A 19,288-nucleotide genomic window follows, 5' to 3' on the forward strand; every position below is an offset into this window, starting at 1 on the left:
TAAAACCTGCGTATTCTGAAGCTGGACGATGACAGAAATGTCCTAGAAGGACCGATTCAGGCCAACTCAGAGAAGATGGGTCCATCAGATATGGGAATGATGCTAATACACCGAGCTTTCTTCGAAACACCATTGTTTTTCTACTCGCATTTAGGTGGTTGTTGTGTAGTAAGCATTATGCAATCACCTTGTTCTTGGGTGCAGCTATGTGCTGCTTATAGCGAGGTGCATGGATGCCGCTTATTTCATGGTGGGCCAGCCCAGTAGCATGTGGCTCGTCCTGTCTACGTCAGCCTAATTTCATTTTTCTTCTTATTTTACTTTTATTTCTATTTTAATATAAGTGCATATAATTTAGAACATAACTTTAGTTAGTAAATTTAAAAAAAATATTGTAAAAAGCCTTATCATAGTATAAAAATTTGTTAGCATGGTTTTAGAAAATGTTGATAACTTAAAATTAATGTTAAAGACAATGAAAGAATGTTCCGCTGTTTCGAAAAATGTATGTGGTTTCAAAAATATTGTGTATACAATGTAAAAGAATATGTTTGCTAATATAAAAAATGTTTCGTGTCATTAAAAAAATGTATGTCACATTTGATGAAAATACTCCCACGTTTCAAAAAATGTTCGTTTCTAGTATTTTTCGTTCACGAGAGTCACGGTTTTGCTTCCGCGAGAAGAACGGTTGTGCTTTCGAGAGAGTCACGGTCGTGCATCTCGAAAACGAAAAAAAACGCGTTTTTTGTTTTTTTCCTTCCATGAGAGGCACGGTTGTGATTTCGCGAGAGGCACGTGCGTGCCTCTTTCGGAAAGGAAAAACAACCGCGCTCCCGGTTCGGTTTTTTCGCCCGGTTTTTTGCGTTCGGTTTTTTTCGTGATTTTTTTTGTCAAAACCTATCAATATGGGATCTAGTTTTGAAGATCTCAACGCGAGGAATCCAATAATGAAAACGGTTCGAGATTTGGACGCACGGTTTAAGAGATAAAACATTTTAAATAAACAGATCTACGAAAAAAGGGAAAACTCACAGGTTGCGACAAGTGGCGCGCTGTATGTGCGCCACTTGATGCGACCTGAAAAAGTAAAGTATTCTTTGCAACGAGTATTCCTTAATTAGTTTTTTTGAGACAAAGTATTCCTTAATTAATTAGTGATTTCGCAGAGAAAGAACCTATGTGCGATATGAACGGCAGCAAACCAAGCGCGCTAATGGGCCTGCCCGCGAGTCGTCGCCCGTAGGCCTTTCCTATTAGAAAATCGGTAGCTCTAGTGCTTGCTCCACGCCGGCTGAATTAACCTGTTTCGCTCAAAGAAAATGGTTGATTGGCGAAATTACTAATTAAGGGTTGCTCCTCGTAAATATTACTCCTACCTTCTCAGGCGAAGACAAATGATGCGTTGAATGCGCGCCACTTCTCGCAACCAGAGTGTTTCCTTTTTTCCTTTAGATTTGTTTATTCAAAATATTTTATCTTTTGAACAATGCGTCCATATCCTGAGTCATTTTAACTGTTAGATTGCTCGCATCGAGATCTTCAAAACTAGATCCAACTTTTGTAGGTTTTGGCAAAAAAAATCATGAAAATAAAGCCCCAAAAAACAATAAACAAAAAATTGATAAAAAAGGAAACAAAAAAACCAATGACATAAAAACAATAGAAGGAAAAAACCGAAGTAGAAAGCACGATTGTGACTTTTCACTTTTTTCTCTTTTTCGAGGGGTAGGGCTTGCTTCTCGTGGAAGCAAATATGTGCTTCGACGAGAAGCAAATATGTGCTTCTTATGGAAGCACTGTTTATTTTTTGTCGAGAAGCACATATGTGCTTTTCACGGAAGCAAATCTATCCTCCACGAGAAGCAAATGTGCCTCTCGTAGAAGCACATATTGTTCCCTTCTGTGCTTCTTGTGGAAGCACATATTTTTCCTTTCCGATAAGCATAACCGTGTTTCTCGCGGAAGTAAATATGTGCCTTCGCGAGAAGCAAGTCTGTGCTAATGGGTCCATGCTGGCATCAACACTATCCCATCTCCATTCCGTTGTACTACCGAACCCTAGTGGATCCCTACGTGTATTACTCTGTTTTATCATCCATGTTCACCACCGTTATTCGTATGATGCCTGTTATCTTCATGTGTGAGTAGTTCCCTAGTTCTCGGGGATATGAATGCCCCTTAGTATGTAAAGATGCTGAACGCTTATAAAGATATGAGATACTAGACTAGATTTTTAATAGCTTTCATGAAAATTGTGAAGGGCCCACTCATCATTTCCATCTTGTATGGCCACGAAGCATATTATTGTTGTTGTAAAGATTAGGGTGCAGAGGTGATTCAAGGTGGAGTAACGAAGAGCCCTTGGAGCGACCGCGTCCACGGAAAACCCTTAATTAGCATTGTGAGAACTAGAGTGCCAAAACTATTGTAGTGCCGTGCGTGGTACAAAGTATACCTAGAGTAGAACATATTTCGTACCTGGATCCGTCCAGTTACAAACATCAAGGGTGGCTTAAATATCCACCTAAAACCATGCAATAGTATACGTTACATTAAACACATACCATTGGGAGTATCCCAGACTCTCCGAGAACGCTTTAATCTACTTGTTGATTGCATCGCTTATTCACCTCGCCGCTCTTTTATTACTTTTAGGAGCACCGTGACATCCAACAGATCATACTTTATAAGGGGCGAATGCATAATCCGTGAAAGAGGGACGACCGGAGCGATAACAGATAACGAGAAGCCATTCACAAACCCTATCGCCACCATTTCCCATCTCATCTCCATAGGCATCACCCTCATCACCATCATAGTGTTTCTCCCCGAGATAGCCATACTTGTAATCGGTGCATCGCAATCAGCAACATTGTAAGACTATTTATCAATCAATCATTCATCTTTATGTCGTCTTCAATGATTTCTTCTTGTAATCTGATCATGTGTGTCAATAATTCCGTAAGGCAATGGGTTGAGGCAAGGCATTGCAACCCTATGCATTTGTGCATGGGGTTGTTGGAGACTTTGCTTAATTGACGTTATATGTATGTGTGATTCACAATGGAGTTGTCTTTTGTCTTCTTCTTGTTCTAAGGCCCCTGTAGGTACCCGGGATCCCATAGATCGATCAAGTAGGAGGCAAGAAACAAGGACGTGTGGAACGCTATTCTGAAACGAGTAACACAAGCGATTAGTACGGTAGCGAAAAGCAATTCCTTGGGGATAAATGAGGTGTAGTCATTAAAAGCTCAATGCTCTTGTTTGGATAAATCCTTAATAACCGAGGTAACCCTGTGATACGGTAAGGGCCAGCAGTTGGACAACCGACTATCGATGCAGGTCATGACCGGCCGTGACGTACTTTGGACACACGCCCCACTACATCTCGCTGTGAGCACATCGTAACGGATGTCTAAAAGAACCATGTTGTAGATCAAGACGAGATCCCACGCACAAGTACAAAGCTTAAAGTGTAAGTCTTAATTCCCATGCCTATTTCCATATCATTGTTTACACCTAAAAGATTGTTTAAAGGTCTGGAAAACTGGAACATTTTGAGAGAACAATAACTTGCTTGAATCTTTATCACATATCACATCTTTGTCAACAACCTTGGGGAAAAGGTAAGGAACTTTCTACAATCTAAAACTGGATCATAGAGGATCATCAAACGCCTTACCGCTACTGCAATTTTCATCGCTTTTTCATTACTTATAATCTTGCGCACTTTGATTTCTTGTCAGACCACTATTGCAATATTCCATTTTCGCATTACTTTGCTTGAGACGACAACTAACTTGTAGGCATATTGCAATGAAGCAAACTATTTACTTATCTCTCTTTGGGAATTGATTCTCTTACTTTGAAAAAGGTTACAAGCAAACCTTGTGCACTTGTAAAAGATCAGCATACTCCAAGAATCTAACTTGGGAACCATCCGTGACAAAGAAACAACCAAATTGAAAAAAAACATTAGGTTTCATCAGGCCAATCCAAAAATGGGGTCCCGTGGTTTCCAATGGAGTTGAGAAAAATGACATTGAATCCCACGTACTTATAACAAATGATTTCCTACCACACGTCTTCTCCACTAAAAAGTTTGCTTGACGATTTACATAGAAGTGCAATACTTTTTTTTATCTCATGACCGTGAGTACTCAAGCCACCTTGAATTTTAGGGCGGCACATGACACTCCACTTAGCAAGCCGATATTTCTTTGTTTCACTGTCAGTATGCCACTTTGCTAGAAAAGTAAGGATTTAAAGTAGTCCAGCCTCTGCAGGACCCCTTTTGGTAAGTGTAAGAATGATACCGTGTACAAAACCATGTTGTTGAGGACGAAGTTAATTCAACCAATCACCCCCCATATGACAGGAGTTTACTCTTTCAGCTAGTAAGGCGTTTCTCAAGTCAATCTTCCACGTACATTTCCAAGTCCGTGGTAGTGGATTTGAGTACCAATGTACCTAATTGGGAACTGCCCGAGGCAACAACCAAAGATATCCGATCTCTGAAGGAGAAAAAATTACTCTAATGAGAACTAATTTAAGATCGAAAAGTTTCTCAAAAGCACATAAAAGCAACTTGAGGTTAGTCATGGTCCATAAGAGAATGGTGTTATTATCGGCATATGATAGAGTGGATAGATCATCTTCTACTGATGAGAAATTACCCCACTAATATGTCCAACCATTTTAGTGCGTACAACTAGTATATCGAGCATGCCCGCTACAATGTTGAACATGATAGGGGATAGCGGGACACCATGACAAAGTCCCTTTTGGAAGTAGTTGCTCATGTCATCATTTATTTTGATGGTGACACTATCCCAAAGACAAAACTCCCGACCCACATGCATCATTTTAGTGAGAACCCCTACATGCGAAGAGTTTAGGGAAGAAATGAGTCACTTGACTTTATCATAAGCTTTCTTAAAGTTGATTTTTAAGATGACACTGCTCATCTTTTTTTGGTGAAGCTCATTTATAGTTTCATGTAGGACACCAACCCTATCAAGTATATTTCATCCTTCCATGCATGATGTTTGAGTGAGATGGACTACATGATCAGCCATGCCATTCCACCGATTAGTCGCCAACTTCGTAAAAATCTTAAAGTTGATAGTCGCCAACTTCGTAAAAATCTTAAAGCTGATAGTCGCCAACTTCGTAAAAATCTTAAAGCTGATAATCATGAGACAAGTTGCCTGATATTGTTTGATCCGACTTGCATCCATCGTTTTAGGTGGTAAAATATATTTTTTGAAGTTTAAACAACGATATTGTCGGATTAAAAATAATAATTACTCACGAAACATTACAACTCTAGATCGGTCCATCTAGCATAGCAGCTAGTTTTATTCGTCTTTGTTCTCTTTCGAATCGTTCTCTTGTCTATTGGGAGTTGAGGGTGGTTTGGCTCAGCCGCAGCTTGCGCTCGTCGGAGAGCTTCTTGGCAAAGTGAGCCAACGCCTCTTCATTGGTGCCCTCATTGTCGACGGGCTCATACACCCCCGTGTCGATGTTCACCCGGGCCACTTTCTTCTTGAGCAACATGTTGCCGATCCCGATGAGCGCCTCCATGTTGGCCTTGGTGGAGATATCCACCGAGGACGTGTGGCCCGTGAGGGAGTCATCCTGGATGCGTAGGTAGTTCTTCTCAATGTTGAGAGCCTGGAATAATATAGCAGCGTGGATGTCGACCATGTCGGCGCTTGCATGGGAGAAAATGTCGATAAGTGGGGTGAAGCCACCGTCATAGAGCCAGCGGAGGACGCCCCATTTGGCGCAGTCTGGCGCGGTGTACTTCTCCGCCTGCTTGGCCGTCCCTGTGCCGATGGAGATGATGAGGTACCTGTGGTACTCGGCGGGCTTGCCATGCGTGAAGTCCGGGTTCCGGCGCAACACTTCCTTGGTGATCATGGACATGGCGGCCATGGTCGGGTTGTTGGCGGCCACGCCACCGTCGATGAGGTGGTACTCACGGTCCGGCAGCTTGCCCGCGGGGTCATGGGTCGTGAAGTAGTGCGCCGGGAAGTAGGTGGGTGCCGCCGACGTGCTGATGCAGATGTCGGAGAGGTGCGCGTTCTTGAGCGGGTCCACCTTGGCCTCGTACGTGTTGAAGATGACCGGCTGCAGGTACTTGATGTCGAACGTCGGGACGATGATGTTGGTGACGGTGTCGGCGACGGTCACGTCGTTGGTGAGGCTCTTGATCTTGTCGTGCAGGAACTTACCGTCGTACTTGGGACCCTTCACGGCGCCGAACAGGTTCGCCATCGGGGTCAGGAACCCCAACCTGCACGTACGTGAAGCAACGCCGGCGTCAACATCGCCGCTGAAGAGAAGGGACACCGTGCGTGCGTGCGTGAGTACGTACCTCCTCTGCGGGAAGATCTTGGGCCCGTTCTCGAGGTAGAACGTGTTGATGTCCTTGGCCTCGAAGAGCGGCCGCTTGTTCTCGCCCGGCGCAGCAAGCATCGACGTGACCAGCGCGCCCGTGCTCGTCCCGGCGATCACGTCGAAGTAGTCCGCGATGCGCGCGTCCGGCCCGTCCAGCTCCTATCAAACACAATACACGTCACAAAAAAATCAATCTAGGACGACGAAGATGCAGCTATAGACAATCGAGCTGCAGACTGACGTGCCTGGAGCTTGGACTCGAGACAGGCGAGGATGGTGGAGGGGATGAGACCGCGGATGCCGCCGCCGTCGATGCTCAGCACCGTGATGAGCCGCCCCTGCGACGGCGGCGGGCACGTCAGCGTGGGGTCCGCCTGGCTGCACATGCTTAGCTTCGCACGGGGTGTGCCCTGCACTGCGCTTGAGCTCTAGCTAGTGCTAGCAGTGGGAGAGCCTTTAATTTGAAACAAGACCCAGCTCGCTCCCGTAGCTCTGGTGTTCTTGCGCTTTCCGATCTGGAGCCTCTACCGCCTACCGGGCTATTTAACTCCAAATTTGGCGCCAGTGGCTAAGATGGAATCATTTTACTTTACACTTATTTTATGGCGCGCGTTTGTCACGTTTGATGGGTACCGATGACCAACTTCTCGAGTCCCTGCTCGCTGTACCGGTCGACAGCATGATTTGTTGGCGCAACGAAGAGCAGCGACGATGCTTGGTCGCACCAGATTTTCTTCAAAAGTTACACGTTCCATCCTAATAGAAAGACAAAGAGAGCGGAAGGGAAAGAAATCATAATAAAGTTAAATGGTAATGATTCAGCGAACGTTCGCTGGGATGACATTCGCGAACGTTTTTCACGAACATGGCAATTCCTTAAGGGAACACGGAAAATTTCATAGCAAAATCCCTTGTTTGCATAATTTGCAATGTGTTTTGAAGAAATTGCCATGGGTGTTCGAAGTAATTGCCATAAAAATGTTGGCAAATGTCATGCTTCTCAAGGAAGGCTATTGTGATCCAAGTTAAAACGAACACACACCTGTCCCGAATCTCTTGGGCGAGTTATATCAGTATACTTCTTTTCGGGCGCGGTTTTCTGTTATCAATTTGACTAGAAAAATATATGCTATATGCCACAAAAGGTATATCTTTGGATTCTTCGTTGAATGGAATTACTAACACAATTTTTTTTGGCATGTTACACAATGTTCGTTTGGTCAGACTAAAGAGCTAGAAACCCGTGCCCCACTTATATTTCTCTCTGGAGGAAGTAGTGCACTCAGCGCCGCATTTCTAAGACTTGAACACGCACAAGTGCATTTCAGTTTACTCAGGGTTTTTTTAGGACGTATTAATTATTACCCGCAAACAAAAATTACTTGTTGTCTATCAAGAATTACCAAAGCAAGAGAGGACTGACGCGGCTCGGTCCTCGCGTTGCCCTCCTATTGTGACTAGGAGGGACAACTAGCTCAAACCGACCTCTCCTTCCCTATTTTTCTCCCACCCTTGCCGCTGCCAAAGAAGGCCACCTGCAAGCCCTCACCACTCTCGCAAAGGGCTTGGGACATCGGGGTAGCGGCCCTGGTTAAAGATGGTGGTGTCGACCCAGTGGCGAGTGGCTGCTGCGGTGATTGGTCAACTCCTTGGCTAAGTGGGTGGTGGGGTGTCTATGGATGGCGTGCTTGTTGGCAGTGGCGAAGCTTGCAACAAAAACATGGGTGGGCCAAACTGCAATAGATTGCTCATGACTGGCTTTTGTGGCCCCATGGGTTGGCTATAATAGGAGCAAATGCTACAAAGTTGGGCATGCCATGGCCCGTGCAGCCTTGTTGTAGCTCCATGTCGATGTCAAAACCGGCGGATCTCGGGTAGGGGGTCCCGAACTGTGCGTCTAGGCCGGATGGTAACAGGAGGCAAGGGACACAAAGTTTTACCCAGGTTCGGGCCCTCTCGATAGAGGTAAAACCCTACGTCCTGCTTATTAATATTGATGATATGGGTAGTACAAGAGTAGATCTACCACGAGATCGAAGAGGCTAAACCCTAGAAGCCAGCCTATGGTATGATTGTTGATGTGTACGTTGTCCTACGGACTAAAACCCTCCGGTTTATATAGACACCGGATAGGGTTAGGGTTACATAGAGTCGGTTACAATGGTCGGAGATCTACATATCCGTATCGCCAAGCTTGCCTTCCACGCCAAGGAAAGTCCCCTCCGGACACGGGACGAAGTCTTCAATCTTGTATCTTCACAGTCCAACAGTCCGGCCAAAGGATATAGTCCGGCTGTCCGGACACCCCCTAATCCAAGACTCCCTCAGTAGCCCCTGAAACAGGCTTCAATGACGACGAGTCCGGCGCGCAGATTGTCTTCGGCATTGCAAGGCGGGTTCCTCCTCCAAGTACTTCGTAGAAGATTTTGAACACAAAGATAGTGTCCGGCTCTGCAAAATAAGTTTCCACATATTGCCATAGAGAGAATAATATTTACACCAATCTAATCTGCTGACGTATTCCGCAGCGTGACACATCACGGCCAAGCCTTTATCCGAGTCATTTCATTATCCCACCTTAGCGCGTTACGCGAGGCGGTTTCCTTGGCACGTCTTGTTAAAGCAGAGATCGTGTCTCCTTATCCCGGGATTCTCATCAATACGGGCGTGGATAAACCAACCGCTTCTAGGACTCCTAGATTATAGGCAAGTCCAAACGGACACAGAGAGGACGCTTGATATTCACCCTCTTTATAAAAGGGACAAGGCTTTTATTTTTCTCTCCCGTGCTCAATCGAATCCTTCCCCCACCTCAAGCTCAAACGCCCGAAGTTCAGGTCAGGTGCTCCGAACCTCCAGTCATGTCCGGATCTAGCCTTCAAGGCCGATGGATGCCTTCCTCCGTCACAGAAGAAGACATCAAGAAGTTGAGGGAGGCCAGATATCTGACCGCCGAGATTTTGCATCGGCTGCCTCCCCAAGGGCAGGCCGTCCCCACCCCTGAACCCAACGAGAACGTCGTGTTCGTTTCCCACTTCCTCCGAGGTCTAGGCCTTTCCCTGGATCCTTTCATCAGCGGTTTGATGTTTTACTACGGGCTAGATTTCCATGATCTAGCTCCGGACTCCTTTCTTCATATCACATCATTTATTGTCGTGTGTGAGGCCTTCCTCCGGGTTACCCCTCACTTTGGCCTATGGCTCAAGACCTTTGAAGTGAAGCCGAAGATGGTCGAGGGGCAACACGCAGCGTGTGGAGGTGCCTCAATATGCAAGATGACGGGAGCTCCATGGCCCAAAGGTTCCATCCCAGAGGTGTCTGAATTGTGGCAACAGGAGTGGTTCTACATCACGGCTCCTAGAAGTGCCAAGTGGGCGGCCCCACCCGCTTTCCGCTCGGGCCCTCCACCACAACTGATGTCGTGGATCAGCAGAGGTCTAAGCTGGGGTCCAGTCAAGGACGTGCCTATACTGCAAGGCCGCATTCGAGGTCTCTTCAATGGAGATTTTAGTTTGGTTGCGGTAACACAGGTTATGCTGGTTCGTCAAGTCCAGCCTTGCAAACACCGGCCTCTTCGCCTGTGGGAGTTCAATCCCGAGGGACCGTGTGCCGTTCAGAATTTTCTCGGCCTGATGCACGAGGAGATGTACAAGTCATTCTTTGGACCTCAGGTGGAGTGTCCGGAAATCACCGAGAACGTGGGCCTGAGTAGTAACCGCACCGCCGAACAGGTAAGGCATCTTCCGGCCGAACATACTCTCTCTACTTCGTTACGAAGCTATTTCTGAGAGTTCGCTTTTTGACCAGAACTGGCTAACAAAGGCGAAGTTGATTCGGTGTTCGGCCCCCCTCCCTGAGGGTTTGGAAAATCCGGTATTGGAAAAGATGCTCCAGACCGCGCCTTGCATGGAGCCCTTGAAGGAAGATACTGTGGAGGATAATGCGGGCGGACGCGGGCCCCCAACGCTGCCCATTCTAGCCGAGGGAGCGAGCGTCTCCATGAGGGAAGGCGACCAGAAGAGGAAAAGGACTGCGCCCGGGGATTCGGAAGCCGAAGCTTCCAAACGGGAGAAGAAGTCTCCCACAGAGGGTCCTACCTTGGGGGGCGCTGTTGCCGCACAAAGTCCGCAGGGGGATCAATTCTCCCTCGAGTCGTAAGTGACCCGAAATACTTTTAATAGTACAGATATGCCATCTTTTTCTTTTGAGGAAATAACCACCGCATATATTTTTGCAGTTCGGGCCTTAGCCCCTCTCAAATGAGCTCATCTTCGGGGGATCTTCTTCCAGAGATGATGGAGAGCGAAACGCCTTCTCCGGATTCCTCCGCTCCAGAAGCGGGCGACCCTGAAATGTCGTCGCGGAGGGCCTCTCCGAGTCCGGTGAGGCCAGAAGATAATCCCATTGACCCCCGAAGCTCCCAGGGTCCGGCTCCCGAAGAGAGCAGAAAAAAGAGTCCGGCACCGTCTAGTGTGCGATCGGATGTTCTGAGGGAGTTGGTGGGGCGAGCGGCCATCTCAGATGAACACCGTGTGATGATGAATACGGTGATGGAGAGAATATCGTCCGCCGAAAGCGGATTGCATGAAGCTTTTATGAGTCTACTGACAGGCTTTGAGATACGTAAAAGAATGTATGATAATCCTGCACATGCTAGGTGTGCTCTGTGTAGATAGTAGCCCCTGAGACTCTGGTTGTCATCGGAAACGACGACGAACAGAGGATCATATTCCCAGGAAATAACCATACCGCCTCTATGTGCAGGTGATGGAAGCTCCGGTGGCTAGCCGGACTAGCGAGTTTGCCCATTTAGAGCGGCAGTTGGATGCGGCAGACGCCGACATCGAGCTTGTGAACAAAAGGCTTGACGAGGCATAGGGTAAGTGTGAATATCTGGTAAATGCCACATAGGAAGAGCAACATGATGCCAATATCTTTAATATGTTGTGACTGCAGATGGAGCTACCACTGTTGAAGCCTTGCGGGCAGAACTTGCCCGAGCCAAGGAACAAGCGAGGTTGGGTAATGCGGCTACTGTGAAGACGGCCGAAGAGTTGCAAGCCGAGAAGGCCGCGCATGGCGAGACCCGAGACAAGATGGCCAAGATGGCTATAGAATTAAAAGCCGCCGCCGACCGTTGCTGGGTTCTTGAAAAGGAAAACCAAGCGAAGGCATCGGATCTTGAGAAGGTTGCTGCGACGAAAAAGGATCTCCGCTCTGCTATGAGGGCAAAGAAGGAGGAGCTGCGGGAAGCCAGGGATATTGTAGCTGGGAAATCCTTTATGTTGCGGAGGAAATTCGGATATCCACGGTATGCCCCTCTGGATCGGCTGTGGAGTTCGGAGGATGTGTATATGGATTTGGCGGCGAGCGCTGCCGATGCGGCCAAGTACTTCTAGGGTCAGACGGACCGTGGAGTAGACCAGCTGTTTTGGAGACAATTCCATTCTCCCGAGCGTCCACTTTCATTGACTGACCAATTAGCTGAATGGGCCGAACTAAATAGGTTGTCCGGACTCTCTATGAGGTCTGTTGTGGATCAGCTATGGCCGGGAAGGTCAAAACCGAATAGCTATTTCAGCTTGGTGCAGCAGGTCCTTGATGTGGTGCCGCATATTAATGCGATGAGGAGGTCAGCGTGCATAGAGGGCGCACGGATGGACTTTGCCCGTGTTAAGGCATATTGGGCGGAGATGGATGCTACCAATGTTGCAACGCGGGATTCGACTATAGGTCGAAAGGCTGCCGAGCACTACTTTGAAGAAGTTCTTGAGGGTGCCCGTTTGATAGAGACCCGGTGCTCAAAAAATATTATATTTGAGTGATATGTAATCTCATTGTAAGCGAAATGCTTTGATAAGTTTTTATAAGGCTATTTTTATACTTTTGCCTGAAAGTAATATGATGCCTCCTGGGCGGCCGTTTTGTATACATGTGTATAACCTGAATGACTGCAGCTGTCGGCTTCAACCCTCACGCATATAATGCGGAGGTGCTCGCAGAAACACGCATTCACACTTAACCCAACGTCTTGGTCCTATTAAGGAGGTGATAGCGGAGCGAGCGAGGCAACCGGACTATAATGTTTTAGCACTTTCACTTAGCCATAGGAGTTTGACAGTGGGGCTACTAGATAGCCCCTGGTGGCTACGCACTCTCCCGATCTCGGGGTGCATACATGCCTGGCCGGGAAACGGCCCTTTGTTAAGGCGGAGGAATTCTAACATTCCCACAAGTCATCGAGTGGTTGACCAGTCTCACGCTATATCATGACAGTCAGTTTTCGGCTTTCTCTACTGAGGTGCTCGTCCGGATGAACCAGGGCACAATCGCAGTAGTTCTCCTGGTGCTACCTTAGCCGGCAAGGCGGAATATAAGGCACCAAAACACAGGAGCCAGGCAAACCCAACATTTGACGAAAGACAATGATTCGGAGCTGATGCATATAGGGCCAAACTCGCGACGCCAAACACTCCCTAAGGTATTCGGTCTTTGTGGTATAAACCGGGCCTAAATAGTGGCCTTTGTAAGAAGCCCCGTGTGTCCAGGTACGTGCATTGTTCTGGCGTGGCCACATGCCAAGACGTCAGCATCCTTCTCAACGGTGGATATGTATCAACAAGAGACAGTAAAAAAGGTTTACGCAGGGTCTTAATCTAAAAAGAATCCTTGGAGCGGGTCCCTGCTGCACGTCTGCGCCTGTGTCTCCGTTGTGCCGTATCCTGGACGGGTGTAGCACGATGATCGTCTGTAAAAGAGAGGAAGTTAAGTGAAAAAGTTGTCATGCAAAAGGATAGTTTTTAAAGAAACCATGTATAATTCAAGATGATAAGAAATTGCCACTTGTCTGTGCGCGTTGAGCCCCTTGTATTGACAAATAGGGGTGTGACCACTTATTTCCGTATAAATAGCGGCGCCGGGCTTGATTAGTTGTATCTGAGGTCTTGACGACCTATTGAATGCTTTCGTTTGTCCGGGTGCCTTTAGTGTGCGGCGGCCAAGGCAGCCTCACTCTCTTCGGCGCGCAGAGATCGCTTGATTTTCCATGCACTGTAATGATGCCACGTGGACCGGGCATCTTGAGTGTGAGGGAGGCGTAGTGTGGTATTGCATTAAAGCGAGCGAAAGCTTCGCGTCCGAGCAGTGCTTAATAGCCACTTTGAAACGGAGCGATGTGGAAAGTTAAATGCTCGCGACGGAAGTTATCGGGGGAGCCGAATGTAACTTGTAGTAGGAAGGAGCCCGTACAACGAGCCCCTGGGCCTGGCATTACTCCTTTAAAGGTAGTATTGCTATGGAGAATTTGTGTTGGGTCTAGCCCCATCCCGCGGATTGTATCCTGATATATTAGGTTTAGGCTACTGCCGCCGTCCATCATGACCTTTGTGAAGTGATATCCGCCAATTATTGGGTCTAATACCAGGGCAGCCCATCCTACGTGTCGGATACTTGCTGAGTAATCGCGATGGTCGAAAGTGATCGGTTGAGATGACCAGTGGCAGGACTTCGTGGTGATAGGCACTTGGGTATACTTTCCTGGGAGTGCCGCATTGTTTTTTCCCTTGATTACATGTAACATGTTTACTATTTTGACTTCTGGTGGAAACTGCTTTTGTTCCCCCGTGTCTTGCTTGGGGGGCTCGTCCTCGTCTTCACTTGGTGTATCCTTCCCCTTGTGTACGGCGTTGAGCTTGCCGGACTGCTTGAAGACCCAACATTCTCTGTGGGTATGATTAGCAGGTTTACCAGGGGTACTACGAATCTGACATACTTGGTCCAGAATTTTATTGAGGCTGGACAATTCATCCCTGGTGCCTTTAGGGGGCGGCTTTTGGCCTGGCTGAGAGCTTTTGAATCCGGCATTTACTATCATGCCCTTCGTGTTGTCTTCTTTATTCTGGCGTTTGTTATTGCTGTTGCGCCGTGATTTCCCGTTTCCATCTCTAACTTCAGATGTACTAGGGTCGCTGGTGCTGCATCTGGCTAGCCAGCTGTCCTTCCCCGCGCAAAAGCGGGTCATGAGGTTTGTTAATGCGGCCATCATTCTCGGCTTATTTTGGTCGAGGTGTCTGGCGAGCCATTCGTCACGGACGCTATGCTTGAAAGCTGCTAAGGCTTCGGCGTCCGGACAGTCGACAATCTGTTTTTTTAGTAAGAAACATGTTCCAAAGCTTTCGGGCTGACTCTCCGGGCTGTTGAGTTATATGACTCAAATCGTCCGCATCCGGAGGTCGGACATAAGTCCCTTGAAAATTTGCCCCAAAGGCGTCTTCGAGCTCTTCCCAACTTCCAATGGAGCTTTCGAGGAGGCCTTTGAGCCAGTGACGAGCTGGCCCTTTGAGCTTGAGGGGTAGGTACTTGATGGCGTGGAGATCATCTCCTCGATCCATATGGATATGAAGGATGTAGTCCTCAATCCAGACCCCAGGGTCTGTTGTTCCGTCGTATGCCTCTATGTTTACGGGCTTAAACCCCTCTGGAAATTCGTGGTCCAGCACCTCATCGGTGAAACATAGGGGGTGTGCGGCACCCCTGTAGCTGGGTGTACCGCGTTGTTCAGATGTTTGTTGTGTTGCATTGTATGCTGGGGCGCGCTTGCGTGGTCCATAGATGGATCTTGTTGCATCGTCCTTTGGGTGCGAGCCCTCGCATTGGTTGCATGTTGTATGGTGAGCGGCGTTGTATGTCACTCTATGTTGGTAGAGGGGTCGTGTATCCGACCAGGTGGCTGCTTTGATATTTGGTTGTGGGGGGGTCTGAGGCCTCCTCATCAAATTCGGGTAGCAGCTTCCGCTTTGGGTAGCTCTTGTAGGGGCGATTGTCGCCGTACCTTGCTGCTGTGTTGAGTATTTTACTCCATCTGATTTGGAGTGTGTCTTACGCGGCCTTGAGCCTTTTCTTTTATTTTTTCAGACTCCTCGCGGTGGCAACAAGCCTTTTACGGGCAGTCTGCTGCTCCGGGTACCTGTCCGGCGTTATGTCGTCCGGACCATTATCCTTGATAGGATTTGTTTGTTCGGTTTGATTATCCGGATTGCCGTTGTGCGGCAGCGGTTCGCCCTGCTCCAACGCTGGGTCTGTGTGATCGCTATTTCTGTCGAGGCAGGATTTGGGGCGGCGCTTGCATCGTCGCTTTGACTGCTTTTCGAGGGGACAAGCCTTCGGTGCGTCCTTCCGCTCCTCGTCGTCATCTTTTGGTGCGTCCACCATGTATACGTCATATGACGAGGTGGCGTTCCAGGGCCCAATAGGCGCTGGTTCTTCATCGTCTCCTTCATCGGCGTCCATACCGTCGATGTCTTCGGAGTCGAGGTCGAGCATGTCGGTTAAATCGTCGACAGTGGCTACAAAGTGGGTGGTGGGTGGGCTTTGAATTTCTTCATCGTCCGTACCCCAACCTTGCTGACCGTAGTTCGGCCAGGGCTCTCCTGATAAAGAGAGAGACTTTAGTGTCTTCAGAATATCGCCGAAAGGCGAGTGCTGGAAGATGTTTGTGGCAGTAAACTCCATGACCGGAGCCCAATCAGATTCGATCGGCAGGGGCGCGGAGGGTTTGGAGTCCGGAGAGGAGTCCGACTCCTTGGAGTCACGAGTCTCGCGGAGTACGGGGCTGGTGTTTGGTTCAATCATCGTTGGGATCGCAGCCCCCGAGGTGGCGTCCAACCGCCCATCCTTGATCGGCGCGGTTGGCTTCGAATTAAGGGTCGAAGCCGATGCGGGTGCGGCCTCCAGGGCACTGTTCGGCGGCAGAGCTAGATCATGCTCGTCGGGACAGTGCAGCGCGCTCGGCAGTGGCTCGAATCCGTCGAAGATCAAGTCCCTGCGGATGTCAGCTGTGTAGTTTAAACTTCCAAATCTGACCTGACGGCCAGGGGCGTAGCTTTCAATCTGCTCCAGATGGCCAAGTGAATTGGCCCGAAGTGCGAAGCCGCCGAAGACGAAGATCTGTCCGGGGAGGAAGGTCTCACCCAGGACTGCATCGTTATTGGTGATCGTAGGAGCCATCGAGTCTGACGGCGACGACACAGAGGAACTCTCAATGAAAGCATCAATGTCGGTGTCAAAACCGGCGGATCTCGGGTAGGGGGTCCCGAACTGTGCGTCTAGGCCGGATGGTAACAGGAGGCAAGGGACACGAAGTTTTACCCAGGTTCGGGCCCTCTCGATAGAGGTAAAACCTTACGTCCTGCTTGATTAATATTGATGATATGGGTAGTACAAGAGTAGATCTACCACGAGATCGAAGAGGCTAAACCCTAGAAGCTAGCCTATGGTGTGATTGTTGATGTGTACGTTGTCCTACGGACTAAAACCCTCCGGTTTATATAGACACCGGATAGGGTTAGGGTTACATAGAGTCGGTTGCAATGGTAGGAGATCTACATATCCCTATCGCCAAGCTTGCCTTCCACGCCAAGGAAAGTCCCCTCCGGACACGGGACGGAGTCTTCAATCTTGTATCTTCACAGTCCAACAGTCCGGCTGTCCGGACACCCCCTAATCCAGGACTCCCTCACTCCACCACTACTTGCTCGTGTTGGCATGGTGCTAAATCTGAGAACACCGACTCCCATCCGTGCATGTAGCCCTCTCTGCGGAATATGGATGGTGGTCGGATGGGAGTGGTGGGGTTGTTGGGACCAAGGGATCCCTAGGCTAGCAACGGAAACCACAATCCCTACATGGAAGATTATTTGAGGTTTCCCCCTGGCCCAACCTCCCCTTTTGATAGGCACAATGGTGTCCCAGTATTTTGATGAGAAACACATGATGAACTTGACCACCAAAGTCTAATACTTACAAGCAATCGGAGAACAAGAACTATGAAATGCAATCTAGTTACTGCATATATAGATGAAGTACAAAACAAAATGGGGTTTCTCGACCTATCTTGGCATGGTCATTGGGCATAAATGAAGTACACGGAATTGTAGCTACGGCGAATTCTTAAATAGATAAAACCTAAGTCTAACCAGTGCCCTGGAGGCGGTATTTATGGAGGGACATGGGGAAATTTTGACCAACCACGAGAGTAGGACCGCAACCACCCTAAGTCAGTTTTCTCATGTATTCCGAGTTTACATTGGCTGGACCAAAATGAGGTGGCGCGACACCTATGAATGATTATAGGTGAAATTATGAATTTTTATACTGTATATTTTGTCAATCCCTTTGTGCGTATTTATGAAGGGGGATACCACATATTGCTAAAAAATGGAAAACACCTTCCTTCTAGTATATTTGTTATCATCTCCACGGTTGCTCGTGCTACAGTGCATGTCCCACTTGTTCATGCAAGTTCCTTTATTCCTTCATAATACAAGCTTATTTGATTTAGGCATTATCATATTCTCATGAGCATTATCAAAAGTTCCTAGAAACGGAAGATCTAAAACATAAGTCTCTTGAGCAGGTGTGATTGGGAGGGGGGAGCAGGGATGTCCACATAACCAACTACTAGGTGAAAACCCTTGCCATTTGGGCTGCAACAAGACTGTTGCATCAGTTTCCTCCGTAGAAGCATGTGTGTGGATCTCGAGGATGGTAGCTGAGGATCCTTGTGATTGGTGTTTGTTGGTGGTGGCTCTATTGACTTCTAGCTATGACTTCACCATGCGTCTTTTCATTGCATTCACTTACAACAGGAAACAACCACCAGCGTTTGGTGCAACACTAGAATTTTGGTGCATTCGATTTATAGGCCTCTTGTTATCTTCCTCTTATCCACATGTACCATGTAGGTTGTAGAGTCTTCTTTTCACCTCTACGGCTGTAGTGGCACATTAGGGTTGGTGAGAGCCTGCTGTTATGGCATGTCGTGTCCTTCTGTGGTGATGTGGCCATCCTATATTTGTTGTGTTTTCTAGGTTTGCGATATCATCATACAACGTGTGTCTTTTGAGTGGTTATGTCATGGGAGACAATGGATCTCATGACATTCTCAATTTGTGTGATGAGCTGTTGTCGCACCCCCCCAGCAACATGTTCGCCTATGGTTTGTTCGGGATTCTAGAGTGAAATACTCTGCATGTTGGTGGTGCAACATCTTTAGATTTGAGGTTAGAGGGCAAGGGCTCTTTTTGAATGGTGGAGACGTATGGGGTTGTGTCCAGGTTCAACCAATTAGAGTGAAAGGAGCTTGTTCCTAATAAGAACGTGCCTCCCTCGAGACTGGTGTTTCTTCGTTGATCTTGGCTGAAATGGTGGATGACAGGCTCGAGTTTCAAGCTGCATTTCTTTTCTTTCTTTCTTTCTTTCTTTTGTTTGCTTGAATTTTGGTCCAGGTATGGCTTCGGAGATGCGTTGTAAGCATTGTGCCTCAATTTTTTCAGGCTTTATTAATTTAAAAGTCGAGCATTCTACCTTCCTTATGGAAAGCAATTACTAGAAATTACCGTTGCCATTCCAAGAAACTGGGATAAGATGATAATTCTACCTTCCTTTTCGCTTCTCCTTATCCTCCTCCCACTTCGTACCCTAGTTCCTAGCCATCCTTTTGGTGGATCACTTGGCGATGGCGGTGGTCTTGACGGAATTAGCAACGATGTTGAGACACTTGGGGTGCGCATTCTGTTGGGTTTCGTAGTAATTTCAAAAATTTTCCTACGCGCACACAGGATCATGTGATGCATAGCAACGAGAGGAGAGTGTTGTCTACGTACCCAACGCAGACCGACTGCGGAAGCGATGACACGACGTAGAGGAAGTAGTCGTACGTCTTCACGATCCAACCGATCAAGCACCGAAACTACGGCACCTCCGAGTTCGAGCACACGTTCAGCTCGATGACGATCCCCGGACTCCGATCCAGAAAAGTGTCGGGGAAGAGTTTCGTCAGCACGACGGCGTGGTGACGATCTTGATGAACTACAGCAGCAGG

At 47.9% G+C, this 19,288-nt stretch overlaps 1 protein-coding gene across 1 annotated transcript; it reads right to left on the bottom strand.

Moving 5' to 3' along the window:
• Positions 1 to 5,288: 5,288 nt before the first annotated feature.
• LOC123154383 (patatin-like protein 1) lies at positions 5,289 to 6,915 on the bottom strand. The gene is made up of 3 exons (XM_044573137.1): positions 6,654 to 6,915; positions 6,386 to 6,567; positions 5,289 to 6,304 (listed from the first exon to the last, which is right to left on the bottom strand). Exons 1-3 carry the CDS (start codon positions 6,792 to 6,794, stop codon positions 5,401 to 5,403), a joined length of 1,227 nt encoding a protein of 408 aa, XP_044429072.1. The 5' UTR covers positions 6,795 to 6,915; the 3' UTR covers positions 5,289 to 5,400.
• Positions 6,916 to 19,288: the final 12,373 nt, after the last annotated feature.

The sequence above is a fragment of the Triticum aestivum genome, chromosome 7A (genome assembly GCF_018294505.1).
Source record: "Triticum aestivum cultivar Chinese Spring chromosome 7A, IWGSC CS RefSeq v2.1, whole genome shotgun sequence".
Classification (NCBI taxonomy): Eukaryota; Viridiplantae; Streptophyta; class Magnoliopsida; order Poales; family Poaceae; genus Triticum; species Triticum aestivum.